Genomic DNA, 23,421 nt, shown 5'->3' on the forward strand with positions numbered 1-23,421 from the left:
AGGTGTCCCCCCCCCCCCAGGTGAGCCTGTCCCGCCCCCCCCCAGGTGCGCTCCCCCCCCCCCGCCCCCCCCCGATGCTCGCGGGGGTCGCTCTGGCCCCGCCGGGGGGGCTCGGGGGGGCCCCGGGGCCGCTCTAGGACCATGTGGGGCCCCCCCGCCGCGCCCCCCCCCCCAAATCTCGGGGTCCCCCTGGACCCTGGGACCCCCCCCCGGCCCCCGCCTGGGCCCCGAGGGCGGCAGCAGCACCGTGGCCGGTAGGAAATTTGGGGAGGGGGGCGGGGGGGGTGGGGGGGGTCGAAATTTGGGGAGGGGGACGGGGGGGATTTGGGGAGGGGGCGAGGGGTCGAAATTTGGGGAGGGGGGAGGATTTGGGGGGAGTTTGGGGAGATTTGAGGGGGGGGGTTTAGGGGGGCAGAATCAAAAAGAGCCCAAAATTTGGGGGAAGGGGGCTCGAAATTTGGGGAGGGGGAAGAATTTTGGGGGGGAGTTTGGGGGGGCTTAGAGCAGTTTTGGGGGCGATTGGGGGGGGGTAGAATTGAAGTGACCCCGAAATTTGGGGGAGGGGGCTCGAAATTTGGGGAGGGGGGAGATTTGAGGGGGGGGGGCTCGGATTTTGGGGAGAGGGAAGAATTTTGGGGGTTTTTGGGGGGGTTTGGGGGGGGCTTAGAGGAATTTTGGGGAGGTTTCAGGGGGGCGGAATTAAAGGGAGCCCAAAATTTGGGGGAGGGGGCTCGAAATTTGGGGAGGGGGTCTTGAGGGTTAAAGCAGGTTTGGGGGAGGGGGAAGAATTTTGGGGAGGGGGATTTGGGGGGGAAGAGTTGAGGCGACCCCAAAATTTGGGGAGGAAACCGAAAATTTGGGGAGGGGGGGAGAAAGAAAGGAACCCCGAAATTTGGGGAGGGGGCTCGGGGTCAAAACAGATTTGGGGGAGGGGGAAGAATTTTGGGGGGATTTTGGGGGGGGGGTCCCGGGGAGTTTTTGGGGAGGGGGGTGGGGCAGAATTCAAGGGACCCCAAATTTTGGGGGAGGGGACTCAATTTGGGGGGGAGGGGAGGTTGAGAATTGGGGGGACCCAAATTTGGGGTGGGGTCTAAAATTTGGGGGGAGGGGCTGAGCCGAGGGGATTTGGGGGCTGGGGAAAAATTTGGGGGGGTGGGCCAAAAAATTTGGGGGTGGGGGAGGAGCGAGGGGACCCCCGGGGGGTGCTGGGACCCCCCAAAACTTCCCCAAATTTCCCCCAAATTTCCTCTTCCCCCCTCGGGGCGGATTTTGGGACTCCCAGAGGATTTGGGGGTGGGATTTTTTGGGGTCCTCACAGGTCAATGGGGGGGATTTTGGGGACCCCCCCCATCCATAATCCTCATATTTTGGGGGTCCTGTGACACCCCTAAAACCCCAAAGTCCCCCCAAAATCCCCCCCAGACCCCAAATCCCCCCCTCCATCACCACGAGGGGCAAATTTTGGAACCCCCCTACAAGGATTGGGATTTTGGGCTCTCCCGGGGTTATGGGTTGGGATTTTGGGGTCCCCCCCGTTTTTTGGGGTGCCCTAACTCCCCAGAGCCCCCCTAAACCCCCCAAAATTTCCCCCAGACCCCAAATCCCCCCTCCCACCACCCCACAGAGCAGATTTTGGGATCCCTCCCCAACCCCCAGGCCTTTGGGTTGGGATTTTGGGCTCTCCTTGGATTTGACGATGGGATTTTGGGGTGCCCCCGGATTTTGGGCGTCCTCTCACCCCCCCGTGCCCCCCTAAAACCCCAAAGCTCCCCCAAAATCCCCCCCCGACCCCAAATACCCCCTCCCATCATCCCACAGAGCAGATTTTGGAACCCCCCCCACAGGGATTGGGATTTTGGGCTCTCCCGGGGTTATGGGTTGGGATTTTGGGGTCTCCCCAGATTTGGGGTTGGGATTTTGGGGTCCCCCCCGGTTTTTGGGGTGCCCTGACCCCCCCTCACCCCCCTCCCCCTCCCCCAATTCCCAGATTACCACGGCGGCCGCTCCCGCAGGAAGAGCGTTCCCGGGGGGAAGCAGTTCAGCATCAACATGGACGCGCCGCCCGCGCCGCCCTTCCGGCCCTCGGTGAGTCCCCGTCGCCATGGCAACCGCGGGGCACCGTCGCCATGGTTACCGTCATCACCCATCACCCGTCGCCAGGGCAACCGCGGGGCACCGTCGCCATGGTTACCGTCATCACCCATCACCCGTCGCCAGGGCAACTGTGGGACACTGTCGCCATGGTTACCGTCATCACTATCACCCGTCGCCATGGTTACCATCATCACCATCACCCGTCGCCATGGCAACCGCGGAGTCAACGTCACCATGGTTACCATAATTCCCTGTCATCCGTAGCCATGGTTACCATGATCCCCCCCTCATCCTCCCATTTCTGTGGTTACCATTGTCACCATGAGCTGTTGCCATGGTTACCGTGATCCCCCCCCATCACCCGTCGCCATGGTTACCATGGTCTCCACCCCCCATTTCCATGGTAACCCTTGTCACCCATGAGCCATTGCCATGGCTACCGTGATCCCCCCCCATATCACCCGTTGTCGTGGTTACCATTGTCACCCATCACCCATTGCTGCTGTTACCATGATCCCCATCACCCGTCGCCATGGTTACCATGATCCTCCCATTTCCATGGTTGCCATTGTCACCATGAGCTGTTGCCATGGCTACCGTGATCGACTCATCACCCATCGCCATGGTTACCATTGTCACCCATCACCCATTGTCATGGTTACCATTGTCACCCATCACCCATTGCCATGGTTACCATTATCCCCCCATCCTCCCATTTCCATGGTTACCATTCTCACCCATCATCCGTTGCCATGGTTACCATTATATTTTGTTTGTTTGTTTGTTTTTTCTCCTTCGCCTGTTGTCTTTGCTATTTGGTGTAACTGTTGTCATGGCTACTACAGCCCTCCATCACACACCTGTTGCCATGGTTACCATGATCCTGTTTCCATGTTACCATGATTACTGTGGGCTCCTATATGCCTGTTGCCATGGTTACCCCATCACACACCCGTTACCGTGGTTGCTGAACACACACAACCCGTTACCAGCTGTTGCCATGGTTACTGTGTTCTCCTATCGCCTGTTGCCATGGTTACCCCCCTCACACACCCGTTACCATGGTTACCATGGCCCACAGCGCCTGTCATCAGCCGTTGCCATGGTTACTGTGTACTCCTGTCACTTGTTGCCATGGTTACCCGGGTCCCAGTTTCCCCGTTGCCATGGTTACCACAGTCCCCCCCATCACCCCTTGCCATGGTTACGGTGGTTCCCCATGGTTATGATGGTCCCAACATTCGTTGCCATGGTTACCTCATCACACACCCAGTGCCATGGATACATAGTTCTCCATCACCTGTTGCCATGGTTACTGTGGTACCCAGGCAGCCGTTGCCATGGTTACCGGCGTTCCCAATCACCTGTACCCACAGGTACAGCCCACACACAGCCCAGCCCCCGTTGCCATGGTTACCATGGTCCAGCACATCCCAGTTATTGTAGAGTTGTGCATCACTTCTCTGTTGCCATGGTTACTGCAGTCCAGTACATCCCGGTTACCATGGTTACTCCACCCCCGGCCTGTTCCCAGGGCTACTGTGGTCCAGCACGTCGCAGTTGCCATGGTTACCGTGGTCCAGGCCTGTTCCCGTGGTTACTGTGGTCCAGCAGATCCCGGTTGCCATGGTTACCCCATTCCAGGCCTGTTCCCATGGTAACTGCGGTCCAGCAGATCCTGGTTCCCATGGTTACCCTGGCCCTGCATGTCCCTGTTGCCATGGTTACAGTGGTTGTGCCTGCTGCTGTGGTTACTGTGATCCATTACATCCCCGTTGCCATGGTTACCATGGCCCTCTGCCATGGTTCCTGTGGTCCCCACGTCCCCGTTGCCTTGGCAACTGCTCCTCCACCTGTCACCATGGCAACCGCGGTGCTTCACTCCCATGTTACCATGGCAACCCAATAATCCAGGTGCTGGATAATCCATTGCCAAGGTAACCTCGTTACCTGGCTCCTGGCTCACCTGTTTCCATGACAACCATGGTTCTGTGCTCATGGTTACCATGGTTACCAGGTGACACACCCCGCCCCCCCATGTCCTGAATGACCAGTTGCCATGGTAACCAGATAACCTGGATCTGGACTAACCTGTTACCATGGTAACTGGAATCTGGAATAATCCATTACAATGGTAACCAGTTAACCCATGTCCCGTATGACCCGTTGTCATGGTAACTGTGTAAACCAGTTCCTGACTAGGCCGTTGCCATGGTAACCAGATAACCTGGATCTGGAATAGCCCGTTGCCATGGTAACTATGCAACCCAGGTCCAGAGTTAACCGTTGCTATGGTAACCCAGCTAACCAAGTTTGGAATAAACCATTGCCATGGTAACCGGGAAAAACAGGTCCGGACTAATCAGTTGCCGTGGTAACCAGGTAACCTGGATCTGGAATAACCCGTTGCCATGGTAACCAAGTGACCCAGGTCCAGAGTGACCCGTTGCCATGGTAACCGGCGAATCCTGGTCCTGAATTAACTGTTGCCATGGTTACCAGGTAACCTTGAGCTGGACTAATCCGTTGCCATGGTAACCAGGCAACTCGGATCTGGGCTAACCGGTTACCACGGTAACCAGGTAACCCAGGTCCTGGCTACTCCGTTGCCATGGTAACCGTGGCACTGCTCTACCCATAGCCACGGTTACCACTGCCTGATGGTGCCCGTTGCCGTGGCAACCGTGACCCCAATGACCCCCCCCAGGGTGACCCCAATGAATGCCCACACCCCAGTGACCCCAATGACCCCTCATTGACCCCTCAGTGACCCCTCAGTGACCTCAATGACCCCAATGACCCCTCAGTGACCCCTCAGTGACCCCTCAGTCACCCCTCAATGTCCCCTCAGTGACCCCTCAGTGTCCCCAATGACCCCTCAGTGACCCCAATGACCCCTCAGTGACCTCAATGACCCCTCAGCGACCCCTCAGTGACCCCTCAGTGACCCCTCAATGACCCCCCAGTGTCCCCTCAGTGACCCCTCAATGTCCCCAATGTCCCCTCTGTGACCCCTCAGTGACCCCAATGACTCCTCAGTGACCCCTCAGTGACCCCTCAGTGACCCCAGTGACCCCTCAGTGGCCCCTCTGTGGCCCGTCAGTGGCCCCTCATTGACCCCTCAGTGACCCCTCAGTGACCCCTCATTGACCCCTCAGTGGCCCCTCTGTGGCCCCTCAGTGGCCCCTCAGTGACCCCAATGCTGCCTGACCCCTGGGTGACCCCTGACCTCTGGTGACCCTCAGTGACCTCCACTGACCCCTGGGTGACCCCTGGGTGACCCCTGGGTGACTCCTGACCCCTGGATGACCCATGACCCCTTATGACCACTGTATGACCCCTGAGTGACCCTGAGTGACCCCTGAGTGACCCTGAGTGACCACTGAGCCTGGGTCATCCTGGGTGACACCTAGATGACTCCAGGTGATCCCCGAGTGACCCCAGGTGTCCCCAGGTGTCCCCAGCTGACCCCAGGTGTCCCCACGTGACCCCCTGTGCCCTCTGTCCCCAGCAAGGCTCCCTGACCCTGGATGACCCCTGACCCCTGAGTGCCCCCAGGTGTCCCCAGGTGTCCCCAGGTGTCCCCAGGTGTGCCCAGGTGCCCGCAGGTGACCCCAGGTGTGCCCTCTGTCCCCAGCAAGGCTTCCTGAGCCGGCGCCTCAAGAGCTCCATCAAGAGAACCAAGAGCCAGCCCAAGCTGGACCGGACCAGCAGCTTCCGGCAGATCCTGCCGCGCTTCCGGAGCGCCGACCACGACAGGTGAGCGCACCTGGGGGCACCTGGGGGTACCTGGGACACACCTGGGCACAGCTGGGGGCATTGGGGACACATCTGGGCACACCTGAGGGGGTTCAGGGGCAGCTTCCGGCAGATCCTGCCGCGCTTCCGGAGCGCCGACCATGACAGGTGAGCGCACCTGGACACACCTGGGGGCACCTGGGCACACCTGGGCACAGCTGGGACACACCTCGGGGGGTTGAGACACACCTGAGCGCACATGGGTACACCTGGGACACACCTGAGGGGGTTCAGGGGCAGCTTCCGGCAGATCCTGCCGCGCTTCCAGAGCGCCGACCACGACAGGTGAGCGCACCTGGGCACACCTGGGGGCACCTGGGACACACCTTAGGGGGTTGGGAAACACCTGAGGGGGTTCAGGGGCAGCTTCCGGCAGATCCTGCCGCGCTTCTGGAGCGCCGACCACGACAGGTGAGCGCACCTGGGGGCACCTGGGCACAGCTTGGTACACCTGGGTACACCCAGGTACAGCTGGGACACACCTCGGGGGGTTGGGACACACCTGGGCGCACCTGGGGGCATTGGGGACACATCTGGGGATACCTGGGCACATCTGGGAGCATTGGGGACAAAGCTGGGTACACCTGGGCACACCTGGGACACACCTGAGGGGGTTCAGGGGCAGCTTCCGGCAGATCCTGCCGCGCTTCCGGAACGCCGACCACGACAGGTGAGCGCACCTGGGGGCACCTGGGGGCACCTGGGACACACCTGGGCACATCTGGGACACACCTCAGGGGGTTGGGACACACCTGGGCGCACCTGGGGGCATTGGGAACACATCTGGGGATACCTGGGCATGGCTGGGGGCACTGGGGACAAAGCTGGGGGCACCTGGGGACACACCTGAGGGAGTTTGGGGGCACCTGGGACACACCTGGGCACACCTGGGGACACACCTGAGGGAGTTTGGGGGCACCTGGGGACACCTGGAAACACACTTGGGACACACCTAGGAGACCTGGACACACCTGGGGACATCAGGGCACACCTGGGGACACCACAGGGGCATTTGGGGACATTTGGGGACACTGGACCAGCAGCTCCCACAGCGCCGAGCGTGACAGGTACCGGAACACCTGGGACACACCTGGAGGGACACACCTGGGGGGGACACCTGGGGGGGACACCTGGGACACACCTGGGGGGGATACACCTGAGGGGACACACCTGCGGGGACACCTGGGACACATCTGGGGGGACACACCTGGGACACACCTGGAGGGACACACCGGGACACACCTGGGGGAGACACACCTGTGGGGACACCTGTGGGGACACCTGCGGGGACACCTGGGACAGACCTGGGACACACCTGGGATGCACCTGGGACACACCTGGGGGGACGCATATGGGGGGACACGCCTGGGGGAACACCTGGGACACACCTGGGGGGACACACCTGGGGGAACACCTGGGACACACCTGGGGGGACACGCCTGGGGGGGACACACCTGGGGGGGACACCAGGCGGGACACCTGGGACATACCTGGGACACACCTGGGACACACCTGGGGGGACACACCTGGGGGGACACACCTGGGACACACCTGGGATGCACCTGGGACACACCTGGGGGGACACATCTGGGGGGACACACCTGGGGGGACACACCTGGGGGTGTTTGGGGTCCCACAGTGTTGGTGCCCTGAACTCCACCAGGAACTCCCCCAAATCCCCCCAAAATCCCCCAAAAATCCCCAAAATCCCCCCCAAATCCCCTCAAATCTTCCCACAATCCTCCTCACAAAACCCCACAAAACCCTCATCAGATCCCAAAAAATCCCCCCAAAATCCCCCCCCCCAAATCTTCTCAAATTCTCCCAACCCCCCCCGCCCCCAAATCCCCCTTAGATCCCACTCCAACCCCCCAAAATCCCCCCAAATTCCCCAGAATCCCCCAAATTCCCCAGAATTCCAGAATTCCCGAATTCCCGAATTCCCGAATTCCCGTCCCAGAGCATGGCTTATGCAGAGCTTTAAGGTGTCCCACCCCCTAAAACCTCCTGGAATTCCCACAAAATCCCTTTCCAACTCCTCCAAATCCCCCCAAATCCTCCCCAAATCCCCCCGAAATCCCCCCCAAATCCCCCCAAATTCCCAGAATTCCCTAGAATTCCCGAATTCCCGTCCCAGGGCCCGGCTGATGCAGAGCTTTAAGGTGTCCCACCCCCTAAAACCTCCCCAAATCCCCCCAAATCCCTTTCCAACCCCTACAAATCCCCCCAAATCCCCCCAAATTCCCCCCAGATGCCCCGAAATTCCCAGAATCCCCCCCCCAGAATTCCCGAATTCCCTTCCCAGAGCATGGCTTATGCAGAGCTTTAAGGTGTCCCACCCCCTAAAACCTCCTGGAATTCCCACAAAATCCCTTTCCAACTCCTCTAAATCCTCCACAAATCCCCCCAAATCCCCCCACATCCTTCCCAAATCCCCCCAAATTCCCAGAATCCCCCCAGAATTCCCGAATTCCCGTCCCAGGGCCCGGCTGATGCAGAGCTTTAAGGAATCTCACTCCCGCAAAATCCCCAAATCCCCCCAAATCCCTTTCCAACCCCTACAAATCCCCCCCCAAATCCCCCCAAATTCCCTCCAGATGCCCCGAAATTCCCAGAATCCCCCCCCAGAATTCCCGAATTCCCGTCCCAGGGCCCGGCTGATGCAGAGCTTTAAGGAATCTCACTCCCACGAGTCGCTGCTGAGCCCCTCGAGCGCGGCCGAGGCGCTGGAGCTGAACCTGGACGAGGATTCCATCATCAAGGCCGTGCACAGCAGCATCCTGGGCCAGGAGTTCTGCTTCGAGGTGGCCATTCCCGGAAATTTTTTTCGGGGAATTTTTTTTTTTTTTTTTTTTTTTTTTTTTCTCCCGGGAATTTTCTCACCTGGCCGCCCGCAGGTGACGACGGCGTCGGGCACCAAATGTTTCGCCTGCCGGTCGGCGGCCGAGAGGGACAAATGGATCGAGAACCTGCAGAGGGCCGTGAAACCCAACAAGGTGGGGGCTACTGGGGGTGCGGAGGGGCTAGTGAGGGTGGGGAAGGGCTAGTGGGGATGGGAGTGGGCTCATGGAAATGGAAGAGGGGTTAATGGGGGTGGGGAGGGGCTAGTGAGGGTGGGCAGGGGCTAGTGAGGGTGGGGAGGGGCTAGTGGGGATGGGGGTGGGCTCATGGAAATGGAGGAGGGGTTAGTGGGGGTGGGGAGGGGCCAGTGGGAATGGACTGGTGGGGATGGGGGTGGGGCTAATGAAAATGGAGCTACTGGGATTGGGGAGGGGCTAGTGGGGGTGGGGAGGGGCTAGTGGGGATGGGGGGTGGGCTAGTGGGGATGGGGAGGGGCTAGTGGGATTGGGGAGGGGCTTGTGGAGGTGGGGAGGGGCTAGTGGGAATGGGGAGAGGCTAGTGAGAATGGAGCTACTGGGATTGAGGAGGGGCTAGTGGAAATGGGGGTGGGGCTAGTGGGGATGAGGGGTGGGCTAGTGGGGATGGGGAGGGGCTAGTGGGGATGGGGGTGTGGCTAATGATAATGGAGCTACTGGGATTGGGGAGGGGCTAGTGGGATTGGGAAGGGGTTAGTGGGAATGGGGTGGAGCTAGTGGGGGTGGGGAGGGGCTAGTGGGGATGAGAGTGGGGCTAGTGAGGATGGGGAGGGGCTAGTGGGGAAGGGGCTGGTGGGGATGGGGGGTGGGCTAGTGGGGATGGGGAGGGGCTACTGGGTTTGGGGAGGGGCTAGTAGGGATGGGAAGGGGGTAATGGGGGTGGGGCTAGTGGTGGGGGTGGGGGGTGGCCAATGGTGTCTGATGGGCAGCTGGTGTTCAGTGGTCAGCTGGCCATGAGGGGGTGAAGGGGTGGGATTGGAAATGGTGTCAATGATAAACCGGTCAGGGGAATGGTCAGCTCGTGAGGATGGGCACGGTGGTGGTGGTCATGGTGTTGATGGTCACTGTGTGTCGATGGTCACCATGGATCAATGGTCACCATGTGTCCATGGTCACCGTGTGTTGATGGTCACCATGGATTGATGGTCACTGTGTGTCCATGGTCACCGTGTGTTGAGGGTCACCTGGTGTTGATGGTCACTGTGTGTTGATGGTCACTGTGTGTTGATGGTCACCATGGATTGATGGTCACCTGGTGTTGATGTCAGCTGGTATCAATGGTCACCTGGTGTCAATGGTCACCATGTGTCGATGGTCACCGTGTGTTGCTGGTCATCGTGTGTTGAGGGTGTTCATGATGTTGATGGTCACCTGGCATCAATGGTCACCTGGTGTCAATGGTCACCTGGTGTCAATGACCGATGGTCAGCTGGTGTTGATGGTGAACTGGCAATGGCCGTAGTTAACTGGTGTTGATGGTCACCGTGTGTTGATGGTCACCATGGATTGATGGTCACTGTGTGTTGATGTCATCTGGTATCGATGGTCACCGTGTGTTGATGGTCACCGTGTGTTGGTGGTCACTGTGTTGGTGGTCACCATGTGTTGATGGTCACTGTGTGTTGATGGTCACTGTGTGTTGATGGTCACTGTGTGTTGATGGTCACTGTGTTGGTGGTCACTGTGTTGGTGGTCACGGTGTGTTGAGGGTGTTCATGATGCTGATGGTCACCTGGCATCAATGCTCACCTGGTGTCAATGACCACCTGGTGGGAATGGGGACGGTCACCTGGTGTCGATGGTCACCATGTGTTGATGGTCACCTGGTGTCAACGGTCACCTGGTGTCGATGGTCACCTGGCATTGATGCCAACCAGGCTGAGGAGTCCCTGCCCTTGTTCCAAGCCTCGTCACTCCCCAGTGCTCTGACCATGTGGTGACCACTGACCACATGGTGACCATTGACCACATGGTGACCACTGACCACATGATGACCACTGACCACGTGCTGACCATTGACCACATGATGACCATTGACCACGTGCTGACCACTGACCACATGATGACCACTGACCACATGGTGACAACTGACCACTTGCTGACCACCGACCCACGTGCTGACCACTGACCACATGGTGACCACTGACCACATGATGACCACTGACTACATGCTGACCATTGACCACATGCTGACCACCGACCCACGTGCTGACCACCGGCCCCGCCCCGCAGGACAACAGCCGTCGCGTGGACAACGTGCTGAAGCTGTGGGTGATCGAGGCGCGCGACCTGCCGCCCAAGAAGCGCTACTACTGCGAGCTGTGCCTGGACGACATGCTGTACGCGCGCACCACCAGCAAGGCCCGCACCGACAACGTCTTCTGGGGCGAGCACTTCGAGTTCAACAACCTGCCGGCCGTGCGCACCATCCGCCTGCACCTCTACAAGGACACCGACAAGAAGAGGAAGAAGGACAAGAGCAACTACGTGGGCATGGTGAGCATCCCCATCGCCAGCGTCACCGGGCGCCATTTCGCCGAGCAGTGGTACCCCCTGAGCCAGCCCAGCGGCAGCAAGAGCAAGGCCGGGTGCCCGGCGCTGCGGGTCAAGAGCCGCTTCCAGACCATGAGCATCCTGCCCATGGAGCTCTACAAGGAGTTCGCCGAGTACGTCACCAACAATTACCGCATGCTCTGCGCCGTGCTGGAGCCCGTGCTCAGCGTCAAGAGCAAGGAGGAGGTGGCCTGCGCGCTGGTGCACATCCTGCAGAGCACCGGCAAGGCCAAGGTGGGGATGGGGGGATATGGGGAGGGTGAGGGGTGGGAGGGATGAAAATGGATGGATAATGGATGGATGATGGATGATGGATGGATGATGATGGATGATGGATGGATGATGGATGATGGATGGATGATGGATGGATGATGGATGGATGATGGATGGATGATGGATGGATGATGGATGATGGATGATGGATGGATGATGGATGGATGATGGATGGATGATGGATGGATGATGGATGATGGATGGATGATGGATGATGGATGGATGGATGGATGATGGATGGATGATGGATGGATGGATGGATGATGGATGGATGATGGATGGATGATGGATGGATGATGGATGATGGATGATGAATGGATGATGGATGGATGATGGATGGATGATGGATGATGGATGGATGATGGATGGATGATGGATGGATGATGGATGGATGATGGATGGATGATGGATGATGGATGGATGATGGATGATGGATGGATGGATGGATGATGGATGGATGATGGATGGATGATGGATGGGTGATAGATGGATGGATGATGGATGATGGATGGATGATGGATGATGGATGATGGATGGATGATGGATGATGGATGATGGATGGATGGATGATGGATGATGGATGATGGATGGATGATGGATGGATGATGGATGATGGATGGATGGATGATGGATGATGGATGGATGATGGATGGATGATGGATGATGGATGGATGGATGATGGATGATGGATGGATGATGGATGATGGATGGATGATGGATGGATGATGGATGATGGATGATGGATGATGGATGGATGATGGATGGTTGGATGATGGATGGTTGGATGATGGATGATGGATGGATGGATGATGGATGATGGATCATGGATGGATGGATCATGGATGATGGATGATGGATGGATGGATGATGGATGGATGGATGGATGGATGGATGGATGATGGATGATGGATGATGGATGATGGATGATGGATGGATGATGGATGGATGGATGATGGATGGATGATGGATGATGGATGATGGATGATGGATGGACGATGGATGATGGATGATGGATGATGGAGGGATGATGGATGGATGATGGATGATGGATGATGGATGATGGATGATGGATGGATGATGGATGGATGATGGATGATGGATGGATGGATGATGGATGATGGATGGATGATGGATGGATGATGGATGATGGATGATGGAGGGATGATGGATGGATGGATGATGGATGATGGATGATGGATGGATGGATGATGGATGATGGATGATGGATGATGGATGGATGATGGATGGATGATGGATGATGGATGGATGGATGATGGATGGATGGATGATGGATGATGGATGGATGATGGATGATGGATGATGGATGATGGATGATGGATGATGGATGGATGATGGATGATGGATGATGGATGGATGATGGATGATGGATGATGGATGATGGATGATGGATGGATGATGGATGATGGATGATGGATGATGGATGATGGATGGATGATGGATGATGGATGGATGATGGATGGATGATGGATGGATGGATGATGGATGGATGATGGATGGATGGATGGATGATGGATGATGGATGGATGGATGATGGATGGATGGATGGATGGATGGATGATGGATGGATGATGGATGGATGATGGATGGATGATGGATGGATGATGGATGATGGATGATCGATGATGGATGATGGATGGATGATGGATGGATGATGGATGATGGATGATGGATAGATGGATGGATGGATGGATGGATGATGGATGATGGATGGATGATGGATGATGGATGGATGATGGATGGATGATGGATGGATGGATGATGGATGGATGATGGATGATGGATGATGGATGGATGATGGATGATGGATGGATGGATGGATGGATGATGGATGATGGATGATGGATGGATGGATGATGGATGGATGGATGATGGATGGATGATGGATGGATGATGGATGATGGATGATGGATGATGGATGATGGATGATGGATGATGGATGGATGATGGATGATGGATGGATGATGGATGGATGATGGATGGATGATGGATGGATTATGGATGATGGATGGATGGATGATGGATGGATGATGGATGATGGATGATGGATGATGGATGATGGATGATGGATGATGGATGGATGATGGATGATGGATGATGGATGATGGATGGAAAATGGATGATGGATGATGGATGGATGATGGATGATGGATGGATGGATGGATGATGGATGATGGATGGATGATGGATGGATGATGGATGATGGATGGATGATGGATGGATGATGGATGATGGATGATGGATGATGGATGATGGATGGATGGATGGATGGATGATGGATGATGGATGATGGATGATGGATGATGGATGATGGATGGATGATGGATGGATGATGGATGATGGATGATGGATGGATGGATGATGGATGGATGATGGATGATGGATGATGGATGGATGATGGATGATGGATGATGGATGGATGATGATGATGGATGATGGATGATGGATGATGGATGATGGATGATGGATGGATGGATGATGGATGGATGGATGATGGATGGATGATGGATGATGGATGATGGATGATGGATGATGGATGGATGGATGATGGATGGATGATGGATGATGGATGATGGATGATGGATGGATGGATGATGGATGGATGATGGATGATGGATGATGGATGATGGATGATGGATGATGGATGGAAGATGGATGATGGATGGATGGATGGATGGATGGATGATGGATAGATGGATGGATGGATGGATGATGGATGGATGATGGATGGATGGATGATGGATGATGGATGATGGATGATGGATGATGGATGATGGATGGATGATGGATGATGGATGATGGATGATGGATGATGGATTAATGGATGATGGATGATGGATGGATGATGGATGATGGATGATGGATGATGGATGGATGATGGATGATGGATGATGGATGATGGATGATGGATGATGGATGATGGATGATGGATGGATGATGGATGATGGATGGATGGATGATGGATGATGGATGGATGATGGATGATGGATGGATGATGGATGGATGGATGATGGATGGATGATGGATGGATGGATGATGGATGGATGATGGATGATGGATGATGGATGATGGATGGATGGATGATGGATGATGGATGGATGGATGATGGATGATGGATGATGGATGGATGATGGATGATGGATGGATGATGGATGGATGGATGGATGGATGATGGATGATGGATGATGGATGATGGATGATGGATGGATGATGGATGATGGATGATGGATGGATGATGGATGATGGATGATGGATGATGGATGATGGATGGATGATGGATGATGGATGATGGATGATGGATGATGGATGGATGATGGATGATGGATGGATGATGGATGGATGATGGATGGATGGATGATGGATGGATGATGGATGATGGATGGATGGATGATGGATGGATGGATGGATGGATGGATGATGGATGGATGATGGATGGATGATGGATGGATGATGGATGGATGATGGATGATGGATGATCGATGATGGATGATGGATGGATGATGGATGGATGATGGATGATGGATGATGGATAGATGGATGGATGGATGGATGATGGATGATGGATGGATGATGGATGATGGATGGATGATGGATGGATGATGGATGGATGGATGATGGATGGATGATGGATGATGGATGATGGATGGATGATGGATGATGGATGGATGGATGGATGGATGATGGATGATGGATGATGGATGGATGGATGATGGATGGATGGATGATGGATGGATGATGGATGGATGATGGATGATGGATGATGGATGATGGATGATGGATGATGGATGGATGATGGATGATGGATGATGGATGGATGATGGATGGATGATGGATGGATTATGGATGATGGATGGATGGATGATGGATGGATGATGGATGATGGATGATGGATGATGGATGATGGATGATGGATGATGGATGGATGATGGATGATGGATGATGGATGATGGATGGAAAATGGATGATGGATGATGGATGGATGATGGATGATGGATGGATGGATGGATGATGGATGATGGATGGATGATGGATGGATGATGGATGATGGATGGATGGATGGATGGATGATGGATGATGGATGATGGATGATGGATGGACGATGGATGGATGGATGGATGATGGATGATGGATGATGGATGATGGATGATGGATGATGGATGGATGATGGATGGATGATGGATGATGGATGATGGATGGATGGATGATGGATGGATGATGGATGATGGATGATGGATGGATGATGGATGATGGATGATGGATGGATGATGAATGATGGATGATGGATGATGGATGATGGATGATGGATGATGGATGGATGGATGATGGATGGATGGATGATGGATGGATGATGGATGATGGATGATGGATGATGGATGATGGATGGATGGATGATGGATGGATGATGGATGATGGATGATGGATGATGGATGGATGGATGATGGATGGATGATGGATGATGGATGATGGATGATGGATGATGGATGATGGATGGAAGATGGATGATGGATGGATGGATGGATGGATGGATGATGGATAGATGGATGGATGGATGGATGATGGATGGATGATGGATGGATGGATGATGGATGATGGATGATGGATGATGGATGATGGATGGATGATGGATGATGGATGATGGATGATGGATGATGGATTAATGGATGATGGATGATGGATGATGGATGATGGATGATGGATGGATGGATGGATGGATGATGGATGGATGATGGATGATGGATGATGGATGGATGATGGATGGAAGATGGATGATGGATGGATGGATGGATGGATGGATGATGGATAGATGGATGGATGGATGGATGATGGATGGATGATGGATGATGGATGGATGATGGATGGATGATGGATGGATGGATGATGGATGGATGGATGGATGATGGATGGATGGATGGATGATGGATGATGGATGGATGGATGATGGATGATGGATGGATGGATGGATGATGGATGGATGATGGATGATGGATGATGGATGATGGATGATGGATGGATGGATGGATGATGGATGATGGATGATGGATGGATTATGGATGATGGATGATGGATGGAAAATGGATGATGGATGATGGATGGATGATGGATGATGGATGGAAAATGGATGATGGATGATGGATGGATGATGGATGATGGATGGATGATGGATGATGGATGATGGATGGATGATGGATGATGGATGGATGGATGGATGATGGATGGATGGATGATGGATGATGGATGATGGATGGATGGATGATGGATGGATGATGGATGATGGATGATGGATGATGGATGATGGATGGATGATGGATGGATGATGGATGATGGATGGATGGATGGATGGATGGATGATGGATGGATGATGGATGATGGATGATGGATGGATGATGGATGGATGATGGATGATGGATGATGGATGATGGATGATGGATGATGGATGGAAGATGGATGATGGATGGATGATGGATGATGGATGGATGATGGATGATGGATGGAAGATGGATGATGGATGGATGATGGATGATGGATGGAAGATGGATGATGGATGGATGATGGATGATGGATGGATGATGGATAGATGGATGGATGGATGGATGATGGATGGATGATGGATGATGGATGATGGATGATGGATGATGGATGGATGGATGGATGGATGGATGATGGATGATGGATGGATGATGGATGGATGATGGATGATGGATGATGGATGGATGGATGGATGGATGGATGATGGATGATGGATGGATGATGGATGATGGATGATGGATGGATGATGGATGGATGGATGATGGATGGATGATGGATGATGGATGGATGATGGATGGATGATGGATGGATGATGGATGGATGGATGATGGATGGATGGATGGATGATGGATGGATGATGGATGATGGATGGATGATGGATGATGGATGATGGATGATGGATTGATGGATGATGGATGATGGATGGATGGATGGATGATGGATGGATGATGGATGATGGATGATGGATGATGGATGATGGATGGATGATGGATGGATGATGGTTGGATGATGGATGATGGATGATGGATGATGGATGATGGATGGATGATGGATGATGGATGATGGATGGATGGATGATGGATGATGGATGGATGGATGGATGGATGATGGATGGATGATGGATGATGGATGATGGATGGATGATGGATGGATGATGGATGGATGGATGATGGATGGATGATGGATGATGGATGGATGATGGATGGATGATGGATGATGGATGATGGATGGATGATGGATGGAAGATGGATGATGGATGGATGGATGGATGGATGGATGATGGATGGATGGATGGATGGATGGATGATGGATGGATGATGGATGATGGATGGATGGATGGATGGATGATGGATGGATGATGGATGGATGGATGATGGATGGATGGATGGATGATGGATGGATGATGGATGATGGATGGATGATGGATGATGGATGATGGATGGATGATGGATGATGGATGGATGGATGGATGGATGATGGATGGATGATGGATGGATGATGGATGGATGAATGATGGATGGATGATGGATGGATGGATGATGGATGGATGATGGATGATGGATGATGGATGATGGATGATGGATTAATGGATGATGGATGATGGATGATGGATGATGGATGATGGATGGATGATGGATGGATGATGGATGGATGGATGATGGATGATGGATGGATGGATGGATGATGGATGATGGATGGATGATGGATGGATGGATAATGGATGGATGATGGATGGATGGAGATGGGACAGAGAGATGTCTGGCGCTGGGCCATGCTGACGTTCGCTGCCAGGACTTCCTGTCGGACATGGCCATGACGGAGGTGGATCGTTTCATGGACCGGGAGCACCTGATCTTCCGGGAGAACACCTTGGCCACCAAAGCCATCGAGGAGTACCTGAAGCTCATCGGCCAGAAATACCTCAAGGATGCCATTGGTGAGCGCCAGCGGCACTGGGGGGGATCGCAGGTGGGGGCGTGGCCTCATTGGCTGGGGTGTGGTGGGATGAGTGGTCCCACTCATGGCCATGAGATGGTTGGGTGGTCCCCACTCATGGCCATTGGGTCATTGGATGGTTCCCAGTCATGGCCAGGTTCCATCACCACCATCACGAGTTCATTGGGTGGTTCCAGATTCCATTGCCACCATCATGACATGGTGGGGTTGTCCCTTCTCACGTCCATATTTGGGGAGTCATTGGGGTCATTGAGTCATTGGGGTCATTGGGTCATTGGGTCGTTGGGTCGTTGGGGTCATTGAGTCATTGGGGTCATTGGGTCATTGGGTTGTTGGGTCGTTGGGGTCATTGGGGTCTTTGGGGTCATTGGGGTCTTTGGGTCGTTGGGTCATTGGGGTCATTGGGGTCATTGGGGTCATTGGGTCATTGGGTCATTGGGTCATTGAGGTCATTGGGTCGTTGGGTCATTGGGTCATTGGGTCATTGGGTCATTGGGTCATTGGGTCATTGGATGTGTCCCCACTCATGGCCAGGTTCCATCACCACCACCAATGACATCATTGTGTGGTCACCTCTCATGGCCATGACGTGGTTGGGTCATCCTTGTCATGGCCGTTAGACCATTGGGTCATTGAATGGTCCCTTGTCATGGTCACCTTCCATCACCACCACCATGAGATCATTGGGTGGTTCTAGGTTCCATCACCACCACCATGAGATCATTGGGTGGTCAGTTCTCATGGCCATGAGATCATTGAGTGGTCCCTACTCATGGCCATGACTCGGTTGGGTGGTTCCTGTCATGGCCAGGTCATTGGGGTCATTGGGGTCATTGGGTCCTTGGGGTCATTGGGGTCATTGGGTCGTTGGGTTGTTGGGGTCATTGGGTTGTTGGGGTCATTGGGGTCATTGGGGTCATTGGGTCATTGGGTCTTTGGGGTCATTGGGTCATTGGGGTCATTGGGGTCATTGGGGTCATTGGGTCATTGGGGTCATTGGGTCATTGGGTCATTTGGGTCATTGGGTCATGTGGTCATTGGATGGGTCCCCAGTCATGGCCAGGTTCCATCACCACCACCAATGACATCATTGCGTGGTCACCTCTCATGGCCATGACGTGATTGGGTCATCCTTGTCATGGCCATTAGACCATTGGGTCATTGAATGGTCCCCAGTCATGGTCACCTTCCACCGCTACCACCATGAGATTTTTGGGTGGTTCTAAGTTCCATCACCACCACCATGAGATCTTTGGGTGGTCAGTTCTCATGGCCATGAGATCGTTGAGTGGTCCCTACTCATGGCCGTGACTTGGTTGGGTGATTCCTGTCATGGCCAGGTCATTGGGTCATTGGGGTCATTGGGGTCATTGGGTCCTTGGGGTCATTGGGTCATTGGGTCATTGGGGTCATTGCAGTCATTGAGTCATTGGGGTCATTGGGTCTTTGGGGTCTTTGGGGTCATTGAGGTCATTGGGTCATTGGGGTCATTGGGTCATTGGGTCATTGGGTCATTGGGGTCATTGGGTCATTGGATGGGTGCCCACTCATGGCCAGGTTCCATCACCACCACCAATGACATCGTTGCGTGGTCAGCTGTCATGGCCATGACGTGGTTGGGCGATCCTGGTCATGGCTGTTAGACCATTGGGTTATTGAGAGGTCGCCAGTCATGGTCACCTTCCATCACCACCACCATGAGATCATTGGGTGGTTCTAGGTTCCATCACCATCACCATGAGATCTTTGGGTGGTCAGTTCTCATGGCCATGAGATCGTTGAATGGTGCCTACTCATGGCCATGACATGGTTGGGTGGTTCCTGTCATGGCCAGGTCATTGGGGTCATTGGGGTCTTTGGGGTCATTGGGTCATTGGGGTCATTGGGTCTTTGGGGTCATTGGGTCTTTGGGGTCATTGGGTCATTGGGGTCATTGGGGTCGTTGGGTCATTGGGGTCATTGGGGTCATTGGATGTGTCCTCACTCATGGCCACGTTCCATGACCACCACCATGAGATCGTTGGGTGGTCCCTTCTCCCAATTATGACATGCTTGGCTCCCTTCTCTCCCTCCCTGTGGTGTCCCCGTGGTGTCCCTGTGGTGTCCCCGTGGTGTCCCTGTGGTGTCCCCGTGGTGTCCCCGCGCCGCAGGCGAGTTCATCCGCGCGCTCTACGAGTCGGAGGAGAACTGCGAGGTGGACCCCATGAAGTGCTCGGCCTCCACGCTGGCCGACCACCAGGCCAACCTGCGCATGTGCTGCGAGCTGGCGCTCTGCAAGGTGGTCAACTCCCACTGGTGAGTGCCGGGAATGTCCTCGGTGTGACACCGAGTGACACCGAGTGACACCGAGTGACACCGAGTGACACCGCGTGACGGCGCGTCCCGCCGGCAGCGTGTTCCCGCGGGAGCTGAAGGAGGTGTTCGCCTCGTGGCGGCTGCGCTGCGCCGAGCGCGGGCGCGAGGACATCGCCGACCGCCTGATCAGCGCCTCGCTCTTCCTGCGCTTCCTGTGCCCCGCCGTGATGTCCCCCAGCCTCTTCGGCCTCATGCAGGAGTACCCCGACGAGCAGACGGCGCGGACGCTGACGCTCATCGCCAAGGTCATCCAGAACTTGGCCAACTTCACCAAGTGAGGGCGGCGACACCGGGAGGGGTGAGGGGGTGGGGCCGTGGAGGGGTGGGGATGGATGGGGATGATGATGGTGATGATGATGATGATGATGATGATGAATGAAAATGTCAGTGTCTGATGATGATGATAATGATGATTAATGATGATGATGACGATGGATGATGATGATGATGAATGACAAGGTCAGTAGATGATGATGATGATGATGATGATGGTGGTGATGAATGACAATGTCAGTGAATGATGATGATAATGATGATCAATGATGATGATGATGATGGATAATGGTGATGATGATGATGATGAATGACAAGGTCAGTGGATGATGATGATGATGATGATGATGGCGGCTCCTTTTTACCAATGATGATGTCAATGGATGATTATGACAATGGATAAAGGAGGAGGATGATGATGATGATGATGATGATGATGTCAATGAATGATGGATGATGATGACCATGGATGATGGATGACGATGATGATGATGGTGGATGATGATGATGAAGATGATGATCGATGATGATGTCAATGGACGATGATGACAATGGATGGAGGATGATGATGAGGATGATGGTGATGATGGATGACAAGATCAGTGGATGACAATGATGATGATCAATAACAATGTCAATGGATGTTGATGACAATGGATGATGATGATGATGATGATGGATGATGATGGATAACCACAATCGATGATGGATGATGGACGGATGAAGGATAATGATTGATGATTATGTCAGTGGATGAAGATGATGATGATGATGATGGATGACAATGTCAGTGGATGATGATGATGGTGATGATGATTGATGATGGATGACAGCATTAGTAGATGATGATGATCAATGACGATGTCAATGGATGTTGATGACCATGGATGAAGGATGATGATGATGATGATGATGATGATGATGATGATGATGATGATGATGATGATGTCAATGGATAACCACAAACGATGATGATGGATGAAGGATAACGATTGATGATGATGACAATGGATGATGAGGATGATGATGATGGTGATGATTGATGACAATGTCAGTGGATGATGATGATCAATGATGATGTCAATGGATGTTGATGACAATAGATGATAATGATGATGGTGATGATGGTGATGATGGATGATGATGGTGATGATGGTGATGATGACGATGATGTCAATGGATGATGACGATGACGATGATGATGATGATGATGATGATGTCAGTGGATGATGATGATGGTGATGATGATGATGATGATGGGTATCCACAATCGATGATGGATGATAACAAGGCCCCTCCCCACCCTTCCCCACCCCCCTCCTGCCTCCTCCCACCCCAAACTCTCACACTGGGGACTCCCCTCACCTGCAGAGGCCCACCTGTCATCCCCACCCCCACCTGTCAGCCCCGCCCTCACCTGTCAGCCCTGCTCTCACCTGTCAGCCCCACCCTCACCTGCCAGGGCCCACCTGTCAGCCCCACCCTCACCTGTCAGCCCCGTCCTCACCTGTCATCCCTACCTACACCTGTCAGCACCGCCCTCACCTGCAGAGGCCCACCTGTCATCCCCACCCCAACCTGGCAGGGCCCACCTGTCAGCCCCACCCTCACCTGTCAGCCCCGTCCTCACCTGTCATCCCTAACTACACCTGTCAGCCCCATCCTCACCTGTCATCCCTACCCTCACCTGCCCAGGCTCACCTGTCAGCCCCACCCTCACCTGCCAGCCCTGCCCTCACCTGTCAGGGCCCACCTGTCAGCCCCACCTTCACCCGCCAGGAGTGTTCCCACCCACCTGTCAGCCCTGCCCTCACCTGCCGGCCTCACCTGCCATACCCATCCTCACCTACCGGCCCCACCCTCACCTGCCAGCCCCGCCCTCACCTGCTGACCCCGTCCTCACCTGCCGTGTCCTCACCTGCCATACCCACCCTCACCTGCCGGCCCCACCTGGCGGCCCCGCCCTCACCTGGCGCACCTGGCGCAGGTTCGGGAGCAAGGAGGAGTACATGGCGTTCATGAACGAGTTCCTGGAGCTGGAGTGGGCCAGCATGCAGCAGTTCCTGTACGAGATCTCCAACCTGGACACGCTGACCAACAGCACCAGCTTCGAGGGCTACATCGACCTGGGCCGCGAGCTGTCCACGCTGCACGCGCTGCTCTGGGAGGTCATGAGCCAGCTCAGCAAGGTACCGCA

At 54.2% G+C, this 23,421-nt stretch overlaps 1 protein-coding gene across 27 annotated transcripts in view; it reads left to right on the top strand.

Annotated features, from left to right (window-relative positions):
- Positions 1 to 201: 201 nt before the first annotated feature.
- Positions 202 to 23,421, top strand: part of SYNGAP1 (synaptic Ras GTPase activating protein 1) — a 41,700-nt gene continuing 18,480 nt past the window's right edge. For 6 of the 27 annotated variants that reach the window (XR_015800654.1, XM_088158303.1, XM_088158302.1 and 3 more), the window contains exons 1-11: positions 218 to 254; positions 1,988 to 2,085; positions 5,732 to 5,853; positions 6,849 to 6,959; positions 8,543 to 8,696; positions 8,790 to 8,888; positions 11,001 to 11,555; positions 18,432 to 18,576; positions 20,747 to 20,891; positions 20,989 to 21,225; positions 23,212 to 23,413. Coding sequence is in view for 21 of the 27 variants with exons in the window: in XM_088158303.1 (XP_088014429.1) it covers positions 2,050 to 2,085; positions 5,732 to 5,853; positions 6,849 to 6,959; positions 8,543 to 8,696; positions 8,790 to 8,888; positions 11,001 to 11,555; positions 18,432 to 18,576; positions 20,747 to 20,891; positions 20,989 to 21,225; positions 23,212 to 23,413 (1,806 nt within the window). In the remaining 6 variants the exon portion in view is untranslated. Of the gene's footprint in view, positions 255 to 1,987; positions 2,086 to 5,731; positions 5,854 to 6,290; positions 6,304 to 6,553; positions 6,563 to 6,848; positions 6,960 to 8,542; positions 8,697 to 8,789; positions 8,889 to 11,000; positions 11,556 to 18,431; positions 18,577 to 20,746; positions 20,892 to 20,988; positions 21,226 to 23,211; positions 23,414 to 23,421 lie in introns of those variants that run through there. The other 21 variants (XR_015800655.1, XR_015800656.1, XM_088158307.1 and 18 more) reach the window with 15 other exon arrangements.

This window comes from Sturnus vulgaris, unplaced genomic scaffold, assembly GCF_052056855.1.
Source record: "Sturnus vulgaris isolate bStuVul1 unplaced genomic scaffold, bStuVul1.hap1 Scaffold_198, whole genome shotgun sequence".
Lineage (NCBI taxonomy): Eukaryota > Metazoa > Chordata > Aves > Passeriformes > Sturnidae > Sturnus > Sturnus vulgaris.